Here is a 19,674-nt window from a genome sequence, read left to right on the forward strand (position 1 = left end):
GGTGGTCAGAGTCAGGTGGTGGTCAGAGTCAGGTGGTGGTCAGAGTCGTGTGGTCAGAGTCAGGTGGTGGTCAGAGTCAGGTGGTGGTCAGAGTCAGGTGGTGGTCAGAGTCGTGTGGTCAGAGTCAGGTGGTGGTCAGAGTCGTGTGGTCAGAGTCAGGTGGTGATCAGAGTCATGTGATCATAGACGGAGCATCAGAGAAATGAATGATTCCTGCAGGAACAGAAGAAGCTGAAACTCCACCAGCTTCAGGGTCACATGATCACCTTGTTACAACTTCAGGAAGTTACAGCTCATTTAAAGAAACATATTTTGTTTGTTTCTTTTATGCTCAACAGATCTTGAGCTTCATTTTATTTAGTTATTTTGGGAAACTTCACCTGCACTTTAGTTTTCGTGGTGGATTTATTGATCTGTATTTTGTGCAGACTTTTTCAATCTCAATAAACAGAAGGATCATTTTTATTTTTATTCTTGGAGACTGAATACTTTACTAAATAAGGTAATTTCAGTAAAATTAACCCTTGTTTTTTTATTTTATTTTATATAATACTGCAAAGCAACATGTTACTTTTGTCAAATAAATAACTTTGATTTCTGTTTGTTTTTTTAAATCTCTAAATTTGTCGTTATCGTCGGAATGCTGTGAAATATCACGATATAATATTTGAGCCATATCGCCCAGCCCTAATCGTAACCAGTAATGCCAAAGTACAGCTATAATATTGCTGCAATATTGGCCAGTCGTCACACTTGATCAGTATTTTCTTTAACGTCTGGTGTCCAGAGAGGAAAGACATTCATTTGGACTAATTATAAAAATGTCAATATAGTGTATTTATTTCCAAATGAGCCGGTTCAACATGGGTTGAATCCCATTTTCCAGTGATTCCCTCGTCCCAGTACATTTCAAGTGCCTCCGCGGCTTTTGATTTGAAATTCTGTGGAGTTCTGTGAAGATGCTCCTTCATGAAAGACGGCATCTCACAGGACTTCAGCTGTTTGAGGCAAGTTAGAGAAACAAAGGTCTGAGAAACTGTGCAAGTTCTCACTTGGGATCCAGCTTTGATTGAGCTTGTGGCCAGAACTGAGCCAAACCTTACCGGGAGTTCACGCAGCACCAACTAAAAGGCTACTGGCACTCGAGATGCATGAGAATTCAACTAGTAAGTCCGAGTACTTCAAAAGAAGGTTTGCCACACCGATTTTATGAGCCTCTTCAGAATTCCAACAACGGAGCGAGACTTTGAGAACCCTTGCGAACAGTTCGAGACGTTTTGGAACTTCCCTCGTGAACGCCATTTACAATTTGTTCCTTTATTTGATGCATGCTCCTAAAATAATGACCATTGTCAGGGCCAACATTTCTCCCTCTGTCTGCATCACATAGATTTGGATTACCCCCTAACCCTAACCCTAACAAGATGAAGTGACATTTCTGACTCAATGTAGTGCAAACAACCAAATTAGGGATGCACAATATTGGATTTTTGGCCGATATGTTAAAACTTATTTGGCCGATGACGATACAGATATTTTTTTTTGCCTCCTAGACCAGAGACTACGTAGTTTTCTCTGCTGTGGAATTAAAATACTACATTATTCTGCATGGTCTTTGTCAGTTTGACTGCTACCAAATGCTGAAGACAAAAAGGGGCCTGAAAATGATGTCACACTATATGTATTAATATTAAAAGCAGTGCCTTTTATACTGGTGAATTATTTTGATGGAATGGCCGATGTTCAATATTTAACTTTATTGCTAATATCGGCCGATAATATCGTGCATCCCTAATCTGAATCACTCCCAACTCTGACTCATAATTCTTTGTTTTATTAACCAAATGTAATATCTTGAAAGACAAAGCTTAATTAAACAACAAAGTCCATGCTCAATAATCCAGGTACACAATCCAGCATGTTTCATTCAGCTCATCTGGACAGTTTCTTTTCAGTTTGTTTTGGATCCACCTACTGCGCAGCATTTATTCATCCATATATTTAATAGTAGTAATCATTTTTTTTTTACCAATTTTCTTTCAGTCTTCAGGTTTTGTTAATTTTCGTGGCAGTAGCCGTTTCATAAACGTTTTTCTTGGCATGTCCAACAGACACCACGTTGATCGTTGCTCTTAAAGACGTAACGCTGGCCTCGCTCGTTTCGGGAACAAACCGCTGCGATGTAACGTGACGCAACCTGCGTAGAGAAGCGCTGACCTCGGATCACGGGCTCGGCTCATTAAAGCCGAGCAGATAGACCGCCGATGCTCGATTAGCAGCTTTTGTCTGACAGCTATGATTAAATACTTGTCCACGGCCGCTCGACAGAAACATCACATCATCAAAACAAAGTGCGGCGCTCCGGCAGCTCGACGCTTATTTGCTAAATCAACGCTTCTTTCACACGGTTTCTCAGGCGAAAGCCCCCACCCACCGTTCCCCTGGATCAAACTTTCTCCATTACGTGCAACTCTGCACATCTCCTGGCCAAGCCCTTTCTTCCCCCCACCCTCACACGTTTACACGCAGGTGTATCTGTTCCAGGCGTTTCAGCCAGTCAGCACCGAACTCCATGACCGGAGGGCGGTGTTATTCCCACAGCAGTCTCGTTTCGTCTGCACTCACACGACGCGCTGTATTACCGCCATCAATCATGTCGAGGAAATTACAATTTCCACACGTCAGCTACAGAGAGCTGTGGAGCGCTTTAATTGAATACTCCTGATATCCCCCCCCCTTTGCTTCCGTTATTGGTCTCGCGGTCTAAACTCCTTCTGCGGCAAACTAACCTAGAGGGGCTTAATAATGCAATGAAATAAAGAAAGGGGGGTTAAAAGAAACGCATTAGCACCTTGATTCTCCATCAGACTGCCATGATTGTCACATGTGAACATTTCCCATTGTTCACCTTTTCACGTTACCGTCTCTGCTGTCAAATATTAAGGACTAACAAAGGACGTTACCAATCCGAGGGCTGTCCGAGAACCTACATCTGCCGTTGCATTGTACGCTTGGCTGTCGGTTCCGTAGGAGCCTCAGTACTCGCCGTACTTTTGTTTGTTTTAGACTGACAGCGTACTCATTATACATTCGCAAGACTATCATTTTCCCGCTGTTTTTCCTTTATCTTGAGGTAAATGGGTGTCAGGAAAGAGATGAGGCGGCGCACAACAGCTGCACATCAACCCGGCGGCTTCCATGCGATGCCGAGGGTGGCGTTGGGCGGCAAACATCGGCGCCTGAAGAAAGGATGAAAAAATTAAAATCCATGGCTTTGACGAGCTCGCACAAACTCGCTGTCACTTGCAAAGCATCGGCGCCGGGCTTATTTTGTTGCTCCCCCCACCTCCAAATTAGTCAGTCACGTCTCTCATTTGCATTTTAGATTCTCGCGTCCGTTCCGAATGACTTCAAATAAAGGAAGATGCCGCATCTCATTATCCGGCTTCACAGCTGTTGCGGGGATCAAACCGGTGACCTTTTCCGGTTATGAGCTGCTCTCCCACCACTAGCTCGTTCTTCTTCTCTAATTCATTCACTGGTTCTCCGCGCACACACTCGCAGTGACTCTCTGATGATAACTTTCCAGACTCGTGTTTAATCCACTTACAGTGCATGCGGGGACCCCCGCCTCCCCTCAGCTTTCCTTTCAGCCTTTTGTAGAAACGCCTCAAAAGCAAATCAGATACAGCTCGGATTTGTGAATGTGTCGACAAAAAAAGCTCGACTGAGTCGAACTGAGGCCATCTTCAATGGATTTCACCCGGAGATCTTTCAGTCTTCAGGTTGCAACGCCGTCAATTTTGATTTGGGAACTTTAGCAGTTGGGAGGATCATTCTGTTGGCTCTGACGGAATTAAATAAATCTGTGGCATTGTTTAATTTTAGGCTCAGATTCATGTTTTATTCAGGTGGTTTAATAAAAACAAGCTAATCTAGAAGATTAATTGCCATAGCGATTTGAAATTCATGGACGCTGGAGCATCATCACTGGCACGGAAACGGGCATCGCGATAAACCAGAAGAGTTTATTAAGTGTCTTGCTGTGGCTTCACGCAATCGTCTAATTAACCCAGGACCCGAGGCAAGATCATGCACTTATTTTAAATTAGGAGCTCGTGTCTGTCTAGAAGAGACGGAGGTCACCTTTAGCGTTGGCATGCTTGTAAAATGTTACCGCGATTCTTTATGGTGCTGGTGTTGGGTTTCTCTAAATGGTCAAATTGTGGCACTTTGGCTAAAATCAAACAGCGATTTGAATGTTTTCCTTCCCCGGACAGGACGGTTTCCTCCCCCCACCTTTTGACAATGAAGAACGAGGCACAAAGGACCAAGCTGAGAAGGAAGGTCGTTGCGACAAGGTGGACAAACCCGAGAAAGCGCCGAGGAAAATGCTGTCAAGAGGTGAGAAGTTCTTTAAAACCAACAGAAAATGACGTATTTTAAGTTTTTGTGGTAAAACCAACCCAAGACGTTGATTTGTTTGTGTATTTTTTTTTATTGTAGACTAGCAACAAGTCTCTAAAGGCCCATTTTTCCTTCCCTGTGTATTTCATGCCACTCTGACATCATTTCATAAGAAATGTCCGAGCTACAGAAGTGGCCGTGCTGAACTGGACTGACGCAGTTGGAGATGTACATCCAAGAATTTCAGTGTTTCCATGCCATTATACAAGCGGGGCGCCCCGTCAACAGGACTGAGCGCCTCGTCTACCGATTCTAGAAAAGTTCAATCTGGTCCTCTGGACATTCAAAATGTCCAGAGGACCAGATTGAACTTTTTTTAGATTTTTCTACCTGGATTATTGAGCAGCATCAGGATACTCGTCTACCGAACTCCACCCCCCTTCGACAACTGTCGGTATCGATGTAGCGTGGGGCGCAATGCAAACGTGCTAGCAAAAATGCTACTGACGTACTGCTCCGCCCCCACCCCCATCAACAATTACCACCAGCTACATAGCACTAAGCTAGTGGGCGGGCAACATACAGGTGACTTCGTCCTGTCTCTCTCCCCACAATCATCAATTAAAAACGGGCATCGATGTAGCGCTATGCTAGCAGGCGGGCAACACAGAAGTGACTCCGTCCTTTCCATCTTTTTGCCGATAAAAACCGGCAACAACATGGCGTAAGCTAGCAGTCAGACAACACAGCTGTGACTCCATCCCGTCTCCCCCTCACCCCAATTAATATAAAAAAAAGACTTGTGCCCCGTTCATTGGTTCATAAGATATTTTGCTAACAAATAAAATAGGCAACTTATCAGTGTTTGATGGGACAATAAAAATGTTGTTCTATCTCTCATGTCATGACTGAGGACTCTAAGAGTTTTAAACTCACTTGATGGGACGTCAGAAAATCATTTTGACCATCGCCATCAGAAGAGATGAAACGTACCTGTTAACGCCTCGGCTTTTACGTCCAGAACACCTGAGACCTCATTTATAAACATGGCTCAGTCAGAAAAAAACTCATCAAGAAAGATCCACATGCTCTTTCTCTGTGAAAATAGTAGTATTTATATAGAGAAAATGAGTAAATCATAAAACCGTGTGTTGAAATCTTTGGTATCTTCACGTCAGTGGTGACACCGAAAGTTAAGTATGAAATGGAGCCAATTGTCTTAATGATACTAATCACACAATCTGTGTCACTCAGGCAAATTACTGCCTTCTAATAATTCTATCCTTTGCTTGGTCACTGGGGACATCCAGTCCTAAACATTTCTTTTTAGCTCGGCGTCCCCCCCACTTTGTCCAAAAGCACTTTTCCATTTCAGAATATCTCATTATGGGCTGATAATTGGCGCGATTCAGTTAATTGCAAAAAGCTCAAGGTGCAAAGCAATTATCCGGATTCCCACCGGCGAATAAAGGTGTCTGCTTCTCTCTCTGTGGAGCAACGCCACTGAAGACGCCTCCAGTTATAGAAGGCGGACGCCCACGGACGGGAACAAGCCTTGCTGTCCCTCGACTCTCACCGATGGTTCCGTTAATGTGGGTGAACAAGAACCTGTTTCTTGATCGCCAGCTTTGTTTGGTAAATGGTGGATAGAAGCCGTGCTGGCTTCACTAATGAACCACTAATACCATCGACTCGAAGAGAAAGGAGAGATTACGAAGATATTTTTTAATGGCCATAGTTTAGAAAAATGGTTTTATTTTGAACTGGATTGATAAACTAATGGCTAGTCTGAGCAGAGCCTAGACTAAAGCAGATTAAAGTCAGTTTTTTATTCTAGTTATCTTAAAATTGCCACGGCAGTCCATGCAAACACTGTTTCCTAGACCTTAACATCGCCATCAGTGTTGTGTATAAACCGCTTTTTGTTTTGTTTTTTTAATTCACGTTTATTTAGTTGGCCCCCTCCCGATTGAAATGTCCTTCACCCACTTCGCTGTCGACCACTGGTGGCACACTGACGTAGCGCTAAGCTATTGGCACACAATACAGACGTGCTAGCTAAGATGCTACAGATGTGGCGCTCCACTTCTCTTACATCCTACCCCCCGGTTGACAACTGCCATCACTAACCCCCCGTTGATAAAATGACCCTAAAATAAAAACAAATTGAGCGCCCTGCCAAGGCAAGTGAACTGGGGAAACGCTGATGGTGTATAGTCAATTTTTTATTGTCGTTCTTTTGGCGACGCCCAATAATGGACGACATCAAGGTCATAGTACGTCTTGTGCTTGGTCTATGGCAAATTACATAAGGGTTAAAAGTAAGCAAGAGAAAGCTTACAAGACGTAACAATACAAACATTTTGGTTAATGGGGGAGAAAATGGTGGTTTTGAAGCGGTCACGACTCGTACAGTGCCACATCTCCCTGGCTTATCAATGGCCTGTAGCGTGGCGATGCGGAGTCACCGACTCGGCTCGTCTTGCTTGGAACCTTGACCATGTAGGTCCTAAAAACCAACCTGGAAGCGAGAAGGATGACTCAATGGAAAGTCTTTGAACCAGCGTTGGGCCAAATGAGAAAGACCGAGTTGGTCCCATATTGTTACCAATATATTTTACAAATGTATCCTTAAAATGTTGAGTTATAACAGCTTAAGGCAATGCTTGCTAACTTTAAAACATAAATAAACCATGGATTGAAAAGCTGTTTGGTTTGTGTTTCCTCCTGTTTAGCGTTTTTATTATTTTTAGCAGGTATCTCTTTTGAGATTAGAGTAGCTTTAATTTGGCAAAATCTGCTTCAGAAGTGGGTTCATTCAGACGAGCGGTTTTACCTCATCAGTCTGGTCGAAGTGAACCCAAATCCAAAGCAGTTTCTCTTTAAAATGTCTCAGTAGTTTTTGTGAACACTATTTTTAAGGGTCATTCCGTGACAAATCACCCATCGGGTTTAACGCAACCACTTAAGATTTTGATTAAACTTGTCATATTTTTTGATTGTGATCCTACAGCGCAGAATCTTAAATCTTGGGTCAATCGGACCAGTGGTTCCAGAGATATGACCACCCTAGTTGGCAAAAATGGGTGTGGCCGTCTTTCTTCAACCGCAGTTATCTCAGGAACTACTTTGTCAATTTTCGCAAAGCTGGTGTCATTAGAAAGGTTATTTGGTACATATTCAAAATCTGCCCTTTTCTTATTTGAGTGTTATGGTCCGCTGACCTTTTGACTTTTTTATGACCTTGAAATTGACCATGTTACCTTGAGATGTCCATTCCTGAAATTAAGTCCTTGAAGAACCTTCTCAACGTGAGCGTCAAGAGTGCTACCTTTGTAGCTTTTTAGCTAGCGCGTCTATATTGAGCGCCACTAGCTTAGCGCTACGTCAGTGACGGCAGTTGTCAAGGCGGTGGTTGTGGTGGTTAGGGTTAGGGTTTGGATCAAACATAAATCGAGCGGCTGAGTGGTTAGAGCAGTCGTCCGCCAATGCAAGAGTTGGGGGTTCGAATCCACCAGCAGCACATGCCAGAGTGTCCCTGGGCAAGACGCTGAACCCCTCATAGCCTCTGATGTGTCCCATCAATGTGATAAAAGCACTGATTAATCTTTGTAGAGATCTAGTAGAATGGGTAAATGAGGCACAGATTGTTGTGAAGATGGCCTCCACTTATTTAGCACTTTTGTTTTACCATTCTGGTTGTAGATGAACCTGACACCCAAACTGTATTTTTATTCTATGGGGTGGGTGATTTAGCACAGTATGACCAGTAAACCTTTAAACCACCCTTAGTTGTACATAACATTATTGTTACAGTAAAATTATAGACTTTGAAATAAAATCTTTCAGACTGGAGTTATTCTAAGATTATTAGGATCTATGCTGGTCTTGGCCGCGCTCAGACCAGCCATGTTCTTGTCATTCCACTCGGAATTGAACCATTTCTGCAAACGGAGGTCGGTCACATCATTCTATTATATTTGTTCATAATGTTCAGAACCGCCCTTTGAAAGAGCCACGATGTTTGTCTAAACATGATCTTAACTAGATCTGTAGCGTTCTAGTTTATCAACGACATTTGGTTTCTTTGGTTAGATTCCAGTCAGGACTACACCGATTCGACGGGCATAGACCTCCATGAGTTCCTGGTCAACACGCTGAAGGGCAATCCCAGGTAAGCTCGGCGTCAACACGAGCTTGTGCCGTGAACTATGAGCTATTAGAGCTGCATCTCGTGTCTAACGGTCTGCTCACAGAAGCATTTCAAATGTTAATTATTCGCAGCGAAATCAATTTAATCCAATCGAACTGCTGAGATGAGTGAACTCCCCGGGCGATAATCTAATGTTGGGGAACAGTCCCTTTTTTTTTACTTTAAACAAATCCTCTTGAAAGCCATAAATCTAAGTCAAGTCCAAAACAAAGGATTTTTTAAAGTATTTTCTGTGCTGCGATGTTCAGTTTTAATCAAATCCAAATTTAGAAAGTGGTTTTTGGCACAAGATTCAGAAACTACAGCTTTACGTGTTGAGATGAAGTAGTGTTCAATAGACATGCTGAGTTTGTCACATAAAGCAAAATCTAATGTAGTGACTTTAAAACATCAAATTTCCACCCTTAAGTGGGTAAGAGATTAAATATTTGTTCAAGGAATTAGCAAGACGGTGCTTTGATGACTAGTTGTGAATGAAGCTCTCGTTTGTACAATAATGATCCTAGTCTCACTGAGTCACGAGGACTCTTTTTCAAGAGAGACCTGTTTCACACGAACCACAGATGAGGTACCGACAATAAACAGCCTATCACATAAATAAAAGTAGTGTTATAAAACAAAGTAAATCAAGCTACATTGTAAAAACAAGGTCAAATGCTTAAACAGGAACGTCTGCTTTGATATTTTTGCGTTGAACTTAATTGTTTAAAATCCCTTAGAGAGGTCAAAGTTGACGACTTCAGATCTTTTGCAAGGTGTTCAAGGAAACGAGAGCTTTTTGACCAAATTCAGTCCTCACTGAGGGGGCGCTGCAGGTAATGATGTCCTGAGAGCGCACGCTGAAGCTGCACTGACAATGTGACATGTGGGAGGAGATGTATGAAGGCAGCAGACCAGGAAGTGATTTAAAAATAAAAATGTACCAGTGGGAGAGTCTGTGGTTAGTGATGACCAGTTAACCAGTGAATACTGGGTGCAGTGGTGGGTACGGTAGTTACAGCCAGTTATGAATCTTAGTGCACCGCGATAGACAGCATCCAACATCTGCAGCATCCAACATCTGCAGCATCCAACATCTGCAGGGTTCTTGTAGGAGCGTTCATGTAAATAATGTCACCGTAATCAATGGAGGGAAGGAAAGTCACAGATACAAGGTGTTTCCTAACATTCAGGGTTAGACAGGATCTGTTTCTGAAAAATAAACCCAATTTTAATTTTGATTTCTTTATTAAGTTTTCAACATGCAGTTTCAAAGAGATGTGCATCGACTAAGAGGAAGGACTGCTGGTACCAACTTTCTGTTTGAAAACAACATCCCTTTGGTTTTATCAGCATTTAGCACCAATTTGAGACGGAACAAATCTGACTGGATGATGTCGAATGCAGACTATAAAAGCTGGTAAACCTTAGCAACTGATGTATCTCGACAGTAAACAACTGTATCATCGGCATAGAGACGCAAGAATGCATCAGGAATGAGCTGACCTACATTATATAGATTGTAAAGAGAGTGGGTCCTAATACTGAGCCTTGTGGTACACCATTGTTGACTGTTAAATAAGTAGAAGAAGAATCGTTGTGTTGAACACATTGCTTTCTGCCTGAGATATAATTAGAAAACCAACCGATGGCGTGTTCTGATAAACCAGTATTTTACATATATTTTACCAACTTGTTTAACGTTGTCCCAGAAATCTGCAACAGCGTTCACACCTTTTTATTTTGTACGTTTTTGTACGACTACTTTTAGCTATTTGAACCCATCACGTATCACAATGTTCACTTCGGCTAGGACATTGCGACGACAACGTTTGGTTCTTGTAACGTTTATACATTTTGAAACATTTCACTTTGTTTGAAAAGTTTCCCCCACTGAATTGAATAAAAACTATTCGAGTTATTGTAAAACTTGCAGCTACTTTTTAGCTAATTTTAGCTTTGATTTAGATTTTTTTTAACTTGATCCGTTTAGTTTTGGCTTCTTTAACAAATTACAGCCAATTTTCAGTCATTTAGGACTCACATTCACGCTGCATAGAAAATACCATTCCTAGTTTTTCTTCAAGAAGAAGAAAAGCATAAGAAACTAGTTTTGACATGATGAGTAGCAGCGACTAGCTCTTGAGCAAGTAAAGTAGCACGATAAGTCGGAATTACAGTTTTAGATGTTACACAGCTGTCGGCAAAACTTTTCAGAAAATGTATCGAGGGGCTAGATGAATTTTCCGTTCTGTTTACTCCTAATGTTCCAGAAAGCTCATGACATTGGAATCAGTGGTTCTGTGATAATCTGCAAACTGGACTAAAAATGTGCTTTGGTTGTTTTTAGGGATCGAATCATGCTGCTGAAGTTGGAACAGGACATCTTGGATTTCATCAGCAACAACGAGTAAGATGCTTGTAAACCAATAAAACGTGTCTAATGCAGTCGGACTGGTGGCCTCATTAAATCTGAACAAACGTTGTCAGATGAAATCAGCCTTTAAAAACCATGAGTACTTTAGAAGTTTCAGTTGGTTCTGTTGCACTGCTGCAGTAATCTTTTGGATAAAAGTCGTTTTCAGATGCAAATAGTAGCTTTAGCCTAGAAGACGAACCTAAGTGAGACAGAAACACTGACTTGTCTAAATCTTTGAGCTTCTCCGTCTCATGTGTGTTCCTGTAGAAGCCAAAAGAGGAAGTTCCCCCCCATGACGTCCTACCACAGGATGCTGTTGCACCGAGTTGCAGCCTACTTTGGTCTGGACCACAACGTGGACCCCAGCGGGAAGTCAGTGGTGATCAACAAAACCATCAACACTAGAATGTAAGCTCGAGTATTAAAATTTTATTAATTTCTTTACTCAAATGTTTGACCGAAAGTGTTTTTAACTTTTATTAGACTTTGTTTAGAGGAGTGCTACGCTTCTGTTGCACGGTAGCTCAGCGTTACGTTGGTGCTGGTGGGGTATAATGGAGTGCTACACTTGTATTACATTGCACGCTAGCTTGGCTCTACGCTAGTGCCGGCATTTGTAAATGGGGGGGCGGGGGTGTATAGCGAAGAGTTACGCTCGTATTGCATCGCGCAACAGCTTGGATTGCGAGCTAGCTAAGCGCTACGTTGGGGTGGGGGTGTATAGCGGAGTGCTACACTTGTATTACGCGGTTTAGAGAGTTGAGCAGCTAATCTCCTCTCCCGTCCAGAAGTGGCAGAGCAGAGTGGGGGTTTGGTGGGCGGGGCTCTAAGTTCTGTTGACGGGGCGGGGTGGGGGTTTGGTGGGCGGGGCTCTAGGTTCTGTTGACGGGGCGGGGCTCTAGGTTCTGTTGGCGGGGGGGGGGTTTGGTGGGCGGGGCTGTAGGTTCTGTTGACGGGGCGGGGCGCTGGTTTTGGGGGGGGGGGGGGGGTTTGGGGGGGGGGGGCTGTAGGTTCTGTTGACGGGGCGGGGCGCCCTTCTTGGATAACGGATGGGGACACGCTGGACTCTCTGTTGCAGAGTATCAGAAAAATGTTTAAATGTGGTATTTTTGTTGCTACTTCTGGAGAAAGGGCAATAATGTTGCAGCGTGTTTATATGTCGTGTTAGCAAAATTTCTCGTGAAGCATGGAACAAATTTTAATGAAGCTTTCAGGAAAGTGATCCCTGGATGCAAATCTACAACAGATTGCCTTTGGAGTTGATTTAAGTGAGCACAGAAATTCCTTCAAGTCCAAGATGTTGAGTGTAAATTTGATGTGGTAGTAGCCGAGAGTCGTCCTTTAATCGTTGTGCGATATCGGCCGAGGTCGTGCATGTCGTTATTTTGCAGATTCGATCAAAACGGTATCATTGTTCAGTTTTCTTGCACCTTGAGCTCACCCCGACCGCTCGACACAGACCTCTGTTAACATCTGTTGCTGTCAGCATCTGGAATAATTGAAGCCCCCCCCCCCCCCAACAGACCCGATCAGAAATTCTCGGAGCACATCAAGGATGACCGGATGGACGACTTTCAGAAACGCTACATTCTCAAACGAGACAACTCCAGCTTCGATCACGACGACGGAACGGTAGGATTTAAATTCTGTGTCCATCAAGCCGCCTCTTTTATTCCTGACGCGCTGCTACGAGTGGGACGATCTGGCGTATCTGCTCACACGACTCTGTGTTCGTGTCCTTGCCAGATACGAATGCGTCTGAAAGCTGACAAGAGGAGCAAATCGATGGAGGAGAGGGAGGAGGAGTACCAGCGAGCCAGAGAAAGGATTTTTGCACATGATGTGAGAGCTGCTGGTGTAGGCGGGCTGGGGGCAGGAGGGGGGGGGCATGTTTCGCACGTCTTTGTCGTGTCTATTCATGTGCAAATTCAGTAGATTTCCTGCTGCCAATTACTAACGCTGACTTTATGAATGTGCACGGGGATGCTCTGATTTGGCTTTAAAAGTCAGATCTTCATAGCTGCGTGCAGGATCAAAGACCTGAAGCTGCTTAAATTATATTTTGGACAGCCAAACATAAATAACCGACTTTAATCCTTTTTTCTCCTTCTTTTTTTAACGCAGGGTGATCACTTTATATTCGATAACAGGTGAGTAACGTTATCTAACATGAGCAACTGTTAGCTGAACAATTAGCTAGCGTCATTCCTTAAAGCAGGGGTGTCCAAATGTTTTCATACGTGGGCCAGAACTGTCTAGATGACCGAGGGCCGGAAAAATATGAATTTAAGAGGAAAAAAAAAATATATATATATATATATATATATATATATATAAATATATATATATTTTTAGTGTGATTTTATTTGTTCCCCCTCATTTTTAAACTCAACAACTTATAATTTATATATTTTCGTTCAGCCTTTATTTATACAGGTTGGTCTCATTGAGCCTCGTGGACTCGTTTACAAGAGAGACCTGTTTTTAACAAACACAGAGGAGATGCAGACTAGGCCTGTCACGATTACAAATGTTGCTGGGCGATTGTCTCAGAGATCAGGGATGCTCTGATCTGCATTTTTTATATAGATTGTAAAGAGGGTGGGGCCTAAGACTGAACCTTGTGGTACACCGTTGTTAACAGTTAAATAGCTGGGAGAAGCTCCGTTATTTATTTAAATAATAAAAAAAAATTTGGGGTCTATTATTTGTTTTCTTGTGCTTGGAAAGTTAATTTTTGTTTATTTTCAGAGACAAAAGCCTAAAATGAGTGGCTGTTCTTTAAAAAAGGGAGTGGAGCTTCAGTCACCCGTTTGGACCATGGATGGCCCAAAAGGGTCATCGAAGTTCTGAAAGGCCGTCCATCTGGCAGTCACTAAAACAGATGCATGGAGGGTTTGAAGGGAGACTGATAAAGTTGATCAACGTGTATGCCGATGATACCACTTTATATTCTTTTTAAAAAAAGTCCCAATTTCTCCCCATCGATTTATCAAATCAACTGAAGTTATTTTCTTTGAAAACACTTTGCCCAGTTTTATAAATTATTGTCCAAAATTCTACTTTTTGGTAGAAGTCAGTTTAGGTTTGTTGTGGGATAAAGGGATTCATTATAGCTAAATATATGTATTGTACTTAATATCGCTCATTTTGAAAAAAATATTTTAATCCGTTTTGCTGTTGTACCTAAAAATTGTAAAAGTATCACCATAAAATCTAAAGAAGGTCTACATCTGCATCAACCTGTGGCTAAAAATTATACCATTCTTTAATTGCAGTCGTGGGCCGCACAAAATCACTCCAAGGGCCACAAATGGCCCACGGGCCACACTTTGGACACCCCTGCCTTAAAGTGTTCCCAAAGCTCGTTTTTCCTCGTCTGAGGAGTAATTAGAGGTTGTTTGAAAGCCTCCTCACTTCGTCAGCTCCTGTTCTGTAACGCCTCTCCCTTCCCTTCAGCGCGCAGGAGGAACTCTCGTGCATGAGCACTCAGCAGAGGCGGCAAATGTTCAGGTGGGTCCACCCCGTCACAAATCGTTCAGCTCCCCGCAGAGGGACAGGGAAGACTCGAGTCGTCCTAATCGTCTCGCTCGGGAACCGGAGTGCTGATCTGAGGATTTGCTGTTCTGCGGATCAAGAAAGCTGCTTTAATGGGATTTTTCTGCCTTTTCAGACAAAAGATGGCCAATTCAATCAGGAACAAAAAGCAAAATAAATGCTTTTGATTGGTTATAACACTAAACATTTAGTCCTATAAAGATAACATGCACATCTCATCAATGCTTCTTTTTGTTGTGAAACCAGCTTTACGAAACGCCTAATTTCAATAGATGGTTGAATGTCATTAAAACCATATCAGCTGTCATCACGATGCTTAAATCCACTCCGTTTAAGACTTTAACTTCAAATAACGTCTAATTTAAAGGGTCCATTTGGTCGTTAATGATATAAAATCAAGTTTAGTGATTGTAATCTTTAGCATTTTTGATGTTGCAGTGACGATTCGTGTTTTTATGCATTTAAAGTAGCGAGGGGGCATTTTAAGCCAAAACGTTCCTTGAATTTGTCGATAATTATTAGATTTGTCTTTAAACATTTGGTCTAATCCAGGGATCTGCAATTTGTTTTATCAAAAGAGCCACTCTTACCAAGTGAGATGTGTCCTGCTACAACTGGGATTATCAACTGGTGGTTCGTGGGCCACTTCGAGTTTGTTGACAGAGCTGGTTTCAGTAGTAGGAAAAAAATATTGGTTTATACCAATTTAGATTATTATTTTTTTATTATTAAAACGCTGAACTCTGCTATGCGAGTCCTCCTTTATTTGTGAAAAATAATGAAGTGTCCCACTTTGAAGTAATAAAATGTAAAATTAAAATGCAGTGGTTCCAACCCTGGTCCCTGAGGAACACCGTCCTGCATGTTTTAGTCGTTTCTCTGCTCCAACACACCTGATTCAGTGATTTAATCACACTCAAGTTCTGCAGAAGCCTGTTAATCACCCATTCATTCAAATCAGGTGTGTCAAAGTTGGGAAACAACTAAAACATGCAGGATGGTGTTCCTCAAGGACCAGGGTTGGGAACCCTATTACTTAGTTTTACTTTGACATTGTTTGTCCTTAATTCTTACGGTTATCAAATTGACTCGCCGTGTTTCTTCTGAGCAACACGTCTTGAAGCCACAAGAGTAAGGCTGAGTTTAATCAACATGTAATCGTCTCATTATTCACATATTGCAGAAATTTGGCAGGGGAAACTGCTGAAACTAGTGGGGGGGTTAATAACATTAAATTTCATGATTGCTTTGGTTAGGGGGAGTGGGGGCCCTGAGGCTAAAGAAGACGGGCTGATGATTGGAAGGTTGCCGGTTTAACTCCCCGAACTAAACATTTTTAAAGAATGTGGGTGGGAAAGGTGAAGCACCCACCCACTCTGGGCCCTTGAGCAAGGCACTAAGCCCCCACTATCTGCTTCCCTGGGCGCCCTACAGGGCAGCTCTCTGCTCCACCCAGAGCTGTGGTAGCTCGGTGTCTGTGGTTGCGGCAGGAAGGGCATCCGGCGTAAAAATAACTTGGTTCATGTGTCGACCCCTGAGGAAGGGAGCAGCCGAAATAATAAGAAAAATAAAAAGAATGTTTTGGTCAAAGCTTCAAAGAGCCACATGTTCCCCCCCAGAGCTGCAAGTCCGAGACCTCTGGTGTAAAAGATCAGCCCTGAGCTGAGCTCCCCAATGACCACAGATCCCAGTTTCCTTTCTTTCAAAACAAACTACAGAAACTGGGACGCTCAGTTATTTCCTTTCCCAGTTTTTTTGGGAGGTAGCTGGATGGTAGGTGCACGCCGACTTCAAATGAACCTTCACTCAACATGTTGGCGTGTCGCTACCAGACCCTGGGGTTAACGAACCCAATCCTGTTGGCTGCGTTGAGCCTTCGAGTTCACCCATTTTATCTTCAACAATCGATGCTCATCTCCCAAAATCTGATTCTAGCTTCACAAATGTAGTTCCTCTAAATTAATGCATTTTAATTTTACATTCTGTAATACAAAGACTACGAATGTGGTGAACATGATAACGTTCAGCTAATTACCAAAATACTTGTTGTGCAGTTACTCAGCAGTTTATTGCCATTTTCCAGGTTCCTGTGCAGTCCGATAAGATAAAATCACAGTTTTAGCCTTAAACTTGAACTCAGACCTCTCGGATGACTGATTCCTTGACTTGTCAGGTTACGAGCCGGCCACTCTGGAGCCAGCCACCAGAGCAGCTCCGAGACGGAAATCCTGCCACGCCACGGCGAGCCTCGGCCGTGGAGCAGCACCGACAGTTCGGACAGCTCCAACCGGCTCGCCCCGCGGCCCGCCATCACCAAGGCCAGGAGCTTCAGCGGCATCTCCCCCAGCCTGGTCCGCGGGGACAGCACAGCCAGCAGCAAGAGCACCGGGAGACTCTCGAAAACAGGCAAGAGCGACGACGCGTAGCGCTGAGACGTCCACGGGGTGGTGTTCGGTCCATGCAGGAGACGGTGGTCTTGAAGTCAGGGATGCACGATATTATCGTCATGGTATCGGTCGATATCCGTGTTAAAATTCAATATCGTGCATCCCTACTTAAAATCATAGGAAATAGAAATAAACTGGTGAACAGCGATGGGATTATTTGTCGGTTTTTGTGACTGAGCACGAGGAAGAAAAGCTCAGATCGTAGTTTCAGCTTCAGTCAGGAACCTTCAGGCGACCATCAGAACAGCGGTCCGATGCTGTGGGTGGTGTCGCGGAGCTGGACAGCCGTCAGAAGTCCTTGCAGAGCAGCCGCCCGCTGACGGAGGCGGGCTCAGGGAAAGTGTTGTCGCAGCAGAAGAGTGAAAGCAAAGCGTGAGGAGTTTGTGCGTAATGTTTAAGCATGAGCAGCGAGCCGCGAGTGCTTACTGCACAATATGATGCATTTGTGACCGGATGGGCTGAGATTGGATCCTCCGCGCGGTGGGTTCGGTTTATTTATCGCCGCAGAACAAAAGGTAGAATCTTGACTCCTGCAATTATTTCTGTCCACGTTTGCTTTTTCTCATATTTGCTGAAAAACGTTCTCTTAAGATAAAATAAAAAGCGCATGAGGTTGTTTATGAGACTTCATTGTTCGTTCTGTTCAGGTTCAGAGTCGTGCAGCAGTGTCGGCTCCTCGTCCAGCTCGCTGTCCCGCCCTCAGCTGCCTCTCCGATGCAGCACCCCCTCCGTCCATCACGCCGCCAACGCCAAAGGACCCCCCGACGGGGCCAAGAGCGTCCCTTCGCAGCTGCCGGCATCCAGCGCCGCGAACTATTACGTGCTGCCGCTAGAGGTCTCAGGGATTCCACCTGGCAGCGTTCTGATCAGTCCACACACAGGTGGGTGGAACCAGACGTGGCTGAAGAGCCGTCGGCCATCTTGAGTCGACCGAACCAACTTTCCTCATTAGATCAAAGTCGGTTTGTTTCCCAAGTGTCTGTTTTCTTGATGAAAATTCATGAGTGGGGCAGAGAAGTAGCCAGGCTGGAGTGAACAGACGGGAGAGGCCTCTCGGGCCTCGTGCACACTCGTGAAGTTTCAAACCGTAAAACGATCGAGGAGCTGCCAGCGTTGACTTTCTCACAAGGACCAGACCTTTGTTACACGTATTTTGGTGAAGTCTCCGTGTGTGTCTGAACTTTCTCTGGTCTGGGCCGTAACTTCTGATCCGCTCAGGACGATTTAATAAAACCTCTTACACGTATGTGTCATCACTAGACGGAGTGTTGTGTAATCTTTGCATCGCTCCAAGGTCAAGGTCAAATGTTAGACGGAGTCTTTGCTTGTCCGTTCCATTGCTATAGATTGCTGAATGTGCCTCGTGTGGTCCTCTTCTCTTCAAAGTTCATGTCATTACCGACAGGTAAGCCTTTCGTGCATCCCGACGGCGGCGCCGTTGTTTATGACCCGGCTGCCAGCAGAGTCCCACAGGACGGGAAGACGCCGCCGCAGCAACATGCAGCCGGTCACCTTCACTCCCAGGTCAGTGGACACTGGTTTTCAAAAACCCTACAAATTAGAACGTTTTCTTTGTTTTACTAACTCCAACTTTTAAATAAAACCTGTGAATCTAAGTGAACTTCTGTCCTGTTTCACACTGTCCATCTTCTGTCCTTCTCAGCCAGTCTGTCCTCCTCTTCAGCCGTCCTCTGAGCCCGTCCACCTCCCGACGGTTCCCTATCCTCCTCCTCACTTCCTGCCCGTCTATCCTCCTAACCAACAGTGCACTGTGGTACTCAACCTCCTCCTTCCATTTTAGTCTTCCTCCTTCGTTTGTGGTGGTATTCCTGTTTGTCCATGACGTTCACTGCTTGGCCCGCGGGTCCTCACCGTGTCCATGTTCCGTATATGCAGCGTACTTGGAATAGTTCAAACTTTGCTACTCAAGAAATACTGTAATTAGTTTTCACGTGTAAATTCAGCCCCGTTTGAGTTTAAACATCTGAGGACTCACGTGGTCACAATGACTAAATTGAGGCTCGTGAGTCAACCCACATCTTCCTCTTCCTCGTCTCGTCGGTCGTCACGACTCAAAGGTTTCCATTCGGTTCAGCTCCTCCTTCACCGTCATCCAGTCCCTTTGGTTTCAGCTCAGACTCGATGGTACTGGCTGTTCACATGATAAAGGACGCCCTTCAGCCTGACGGTGGATCGTTAGTGCCCTTCAGCCTGACGGTGGATCGTTAGTGCCCTGGTGGCTGCGTGCTCCTCGCAGAGGGCGGAGTGATACTAGAGGGACACATGACGACTCTCTAACGTATTTTCCAGAGTCGCACTTTTTGTCATAGTTCGGTCAGTCCTGTGACGTTTGATCCGAAGCGACTTATTTATAGGGGGGGGGGGGTCCATATTCATGAGATGTTTTTTGACCGACACGTTAAACGTTCGTTCGGGACGACGTGAACCAGAGTAAACATTTTCAGTGATGTGAGGTCGGTGACTTGCTTGGACTCGTCGGCTTGTTGCGTTAAGTAAACCTGTTCAGGGTCCCAGGTACGTCCTGTGCATTATTATTTCAGACTACATGTCTGTTCTTGCACTTTGTGAAATAAATAAATCTACATAAATGCCACTTGTAGTCCAGAACACGTGGTACCTTAAAGGAATAA

The 19,674-nt window shown here is 44.0% G+C and overlaps 1 protein-coding gene across 2 annotated transcripts in view; it reads left to right on the forward strand.

The window, feature by feature from the left end:
* Window positions 1-19,674, forward strand: part of LOC119428876 (R3H domain-containing protein 1) — a 62,359-nt gene that overhangs the window by 25,116 nt on the left and 17,569 nt on the right. For both annotated transcript variants that reach the window (XM_037696567.1, XM_037696568.1), the window contains exons 6-17: window positions 4,281-4,404; window positions 8,503-8,581; window positions 10,950-11,009; window positions 11,286-11,426; window positions 12,542-12,650; window positions 12,765-12,860; window positions 13,143-13,168; window positions 14,478-14,531; window positions 16,750-16,982; window positions 17,671-17,904; window positions 18,429-18,547; window positions 18,687-18,797. In XM_037696567.1, the coding sequence (XP_037552495.1) occupies window positions 4,281-4,404; window positions 8,503-8,581; window positions 10,950-11,009; window positions 11,286-11,426; window positions 12,542-12,650; window positions 12,765-12,860; window positions 13,143-13,168; window positions 14,478-14,531; window positions 16,750-16,982; window positions 17,671-17,904; window positions 18,429-18,547; window positions 18,687-18,797 (1,386 nt within the window). The remainder of the gene's footprint in view (window positions 1-4,280; window positions 4,405-8,502; window positions 8,582-10,949; window positions 11,010-11,285; window positions 11,427-12,541; window positions 12,651-12,764; window positions 12,861-13,142; window positions 13,169-14,477; window positions 14,532-16,749; window positions 16,983-17,670; window positions 17,905-18,428; window positions 18,548-18,686; window positions 18,798-19,674) is intronic.

Source organism: Nematolebias whitei, chromosome 23, assembly GCF_014905685.2.
Source record: "Nematolebias whitei isolate Nwh7 chromosome 23, NemWhi1, whole genome shotgun sequence".
NCBI classification, from domain to species: domain Eukaryota; kingdom Metazoa; phylum Chordata; class Actinopteri; order Cyprinodontiformes; family Rivulidae; genus Nematolebias; species Nematolebias whitei.